The sequence below is a fragment of the Oryzias melastigma genome, unplaced genomic scaffold, assembly GCF_002922805.2.
Source record: "Oryzias melastigma strain HK-1 unplaced genomic scaffold, ASM292280v2 sc00672, whole genome shotgun sequence".
Classification (NCBI taxonomy): Eukaryota; Metazoa; Chordata; class Actinopteri; order Beloniformes; family Adrianichthyidae; genus Oryzias; species Oryzias melastigma.
Genome location: NW_023417260.1, coordinates 20,280 through 22,650, shown reverse-complemented (window position 1 = coordinate 22,650; position 2,371 = coordinate 20,280). Strand labels below are relative to the sequence as shown.

The 2,371-nt window shown below is 42.2% G+C and overlaps 1 protein-coding gene across 4 annotated transcripts in view; it reads right to left on the bottom strand.

Moving 5' to 3' along the window:
• The window catches only part of LOC112138278 (guanine nucleotide exchange factor DBS), a gene marked incomplete at its 3' end in the record, with an annotated part of 7,315 nt that extends 6,025 nt beyond the window's left edge, over positions 1 to 1,290 (bottom strand). For 2 of the 4 annotated variants that reach the window (XM_036211143.1, XM_024260839.2), the window contains 1 exon segment: positions 651 to 1,289. In XM_036211143.1, coding sequence (XP_036067036.1) covers positions 651 to 680 — 30 coding nt within the window. 4 annotated transcript variants of the gene reach the window in all.
• Between the last annotated feature and the right edge of the window lie 1,081 nt (positions 1,291 to 2,371).

Here is a 2,371-nt window from a genome sequence, read left to right as displayed (position 1 = left end):
ATCTAAAATGTGTAGATGCACGTTTTAGGTTTCTGTGATCAATTCATGCGTAGCTATACAACTTTTTACAAACATTTACCAGTTCTACGAACAAAATGTGAAGCTGTTGAACGTGCATTGCCAGCTAAACCTAGTTAAACTTTGACCAATCGGGGACTCTCCCGACATGACGGTAATCCATATCTATCATTGCTACCAGTCGTGCTTCGACATTTCGCAACTAGCACCTTTCAACTATAGGTAGCGGACAGTTGTGGCTCACTTTTCTGGATATCCAGTCAGAGGTCGCCACAGCAAATCAGCTTTCTCTGATGGGCACATTTGGTTTGGCACAGAGTTTTTATGCCGGATGCTCTTCCTGACACTACCTGGGGACCAGCACAGGGAGACTCGGGGCCCCCTGTGGTTACACAGTTAGGCGTATGGGGATCCACTCAAGGACCCACACTGGATTAGACCAGTCGGATCCCCTGGGGAGCAACTCCTTGTTTACCATGCACCAGTACTACAAGCAGCTGACTGAGCCATCCAGCCACTACTCTAGTAAAGAGTAGCAAAAGAAGAAGACGACCAGTGTGAACACCACATCTGAAGTGTTGTTTTGATCCAAATGGAGACTTTTAACCTTGTTCTATGGGAGGGAGTCCTACCTCATATCCTGTGATGGCGATGAGGTGCATGGAGTCATTGACGGCCTTCAGGATCCCGAGGATGGAAGAAAGAGCCTCCTGCAGGTCATCTGAGCCATCACAGCCCTTACTGTACTTCAACAACTCCTGCAAAGGTTGCGTGACATTTTCATCCTGGGACTGAAACAGTGAAACCTGAAACTAAAACCTTTGAATGGAACTCTGACATCTACTCGCCGTCAAATTTTTCAATGAAATGCATGGCTGCCACAGATTACAACTTTGTCAACGGGTTGACCCATACAGGTGCTGCGGGTTTTTAGGTTGTCCAGGCCCACGGAGGGTGATGGAAAGGAGTGACCGTATCTTAAGGGGAGTGCAGGTGTGTCTTGTAGTTCCCTTGAGGTTCGTATGGCAACCTCAAGGGATGTCATGAAAATGGAACGTACCATTGACGTGCGTGTGGTAAGAGTATCGTAATGTGTAAGGCTGTAAGATTACATTCTTATTGCCTAATTTCTTCATTTTTTACAGTCAGGCTGCATATCACGTCACGCGAACTAACGAGATCCTTGCGCAGTCCACAAGATTTGGGGGGAACTCAAAACAAAAATGTTTCAACATTTTTTCTCCACAGTTTATCAAGTGGTTTACAACCTTGATATATCGTATAACAGTTTAACCATTTTTTGCAGCCGTATGGGCAGTTATGACTTTTCCGGTGCTCCTTGTTGCTGAATTTAAACTAACATTCAACCAACATTAGAGATAATTCTTTATTTTCANAAAAATAAATTAAATACATGAGCAAATTTCCAGTATAGAGTGTGAAATTGCTTCCCAGAAGTCATGCTAAACATTTAACTTTACGTACATTTTTTTTTTCTTTCTAGTTTGTGGTGGTGGAGACCTGAAAATATGCTTTTGCTGCTTTTGCTTTTGCTTCAGTTTCAGAACTCTAACATAGTTGTCCTGATATGCTGTCCATGGTGCTGAATGTTTTCCCCATTGCCATTTCTGTTGTGCTAAATCAAACATGGCAATCTTACTTAAATAGCTTGAAAGCATAATTTAAATTACTGTTTGTGATGATTTAGTTTGTGGACAAGTGCTTGCATTTCACTGCTTCTTGAAAACTACCTCACACATGCATAGTGCACGTTGTATTGACAGACATTCGAAACCAAACAAAAAACAAGATTTATTATTATGTTGTTTTCTTCTTATAAAACTACCATAACAAGATGATTCCCATGGTGTCAGTGTCAGATAACAATGTCTAACCTTTTTTTTTTTTTTTTCTTTCCACCAACGAACACTAGTATTTTGTCATGTAGCGGTGTGGACTTGAACACAGATCTAACCTTTTGTCTTGTATTTGCGATGTGCTCGTGACAGATTTCGGTCTGCAGAGGAATACTTCTTCTTAAAAGCAAAGAGTAGAAATATATATTCTATCCTTTCTTTTATTTTCCTTTTCCTCTCGGACATCATAGAACAAAGGAGGCGCCTTCTCGGGCGGTGGGGATGCATTGCTTTTATTGCTGGCTTTGGGAATGTTTTGGAGGCAATCCGTGGCGCAGATCAGATATTTCATCTTAGAGGAGGTGAACGAAGGAACCGTTGTTGGAAATGTAGCTAAAGACCTGGGTATTGATACAAATAAGTTGAAAGTCGGGGGATATCGCCTCAACGACAGCTCCACGGAGCATCTTTTCCGCTTTAATGAGAACGACGGGATC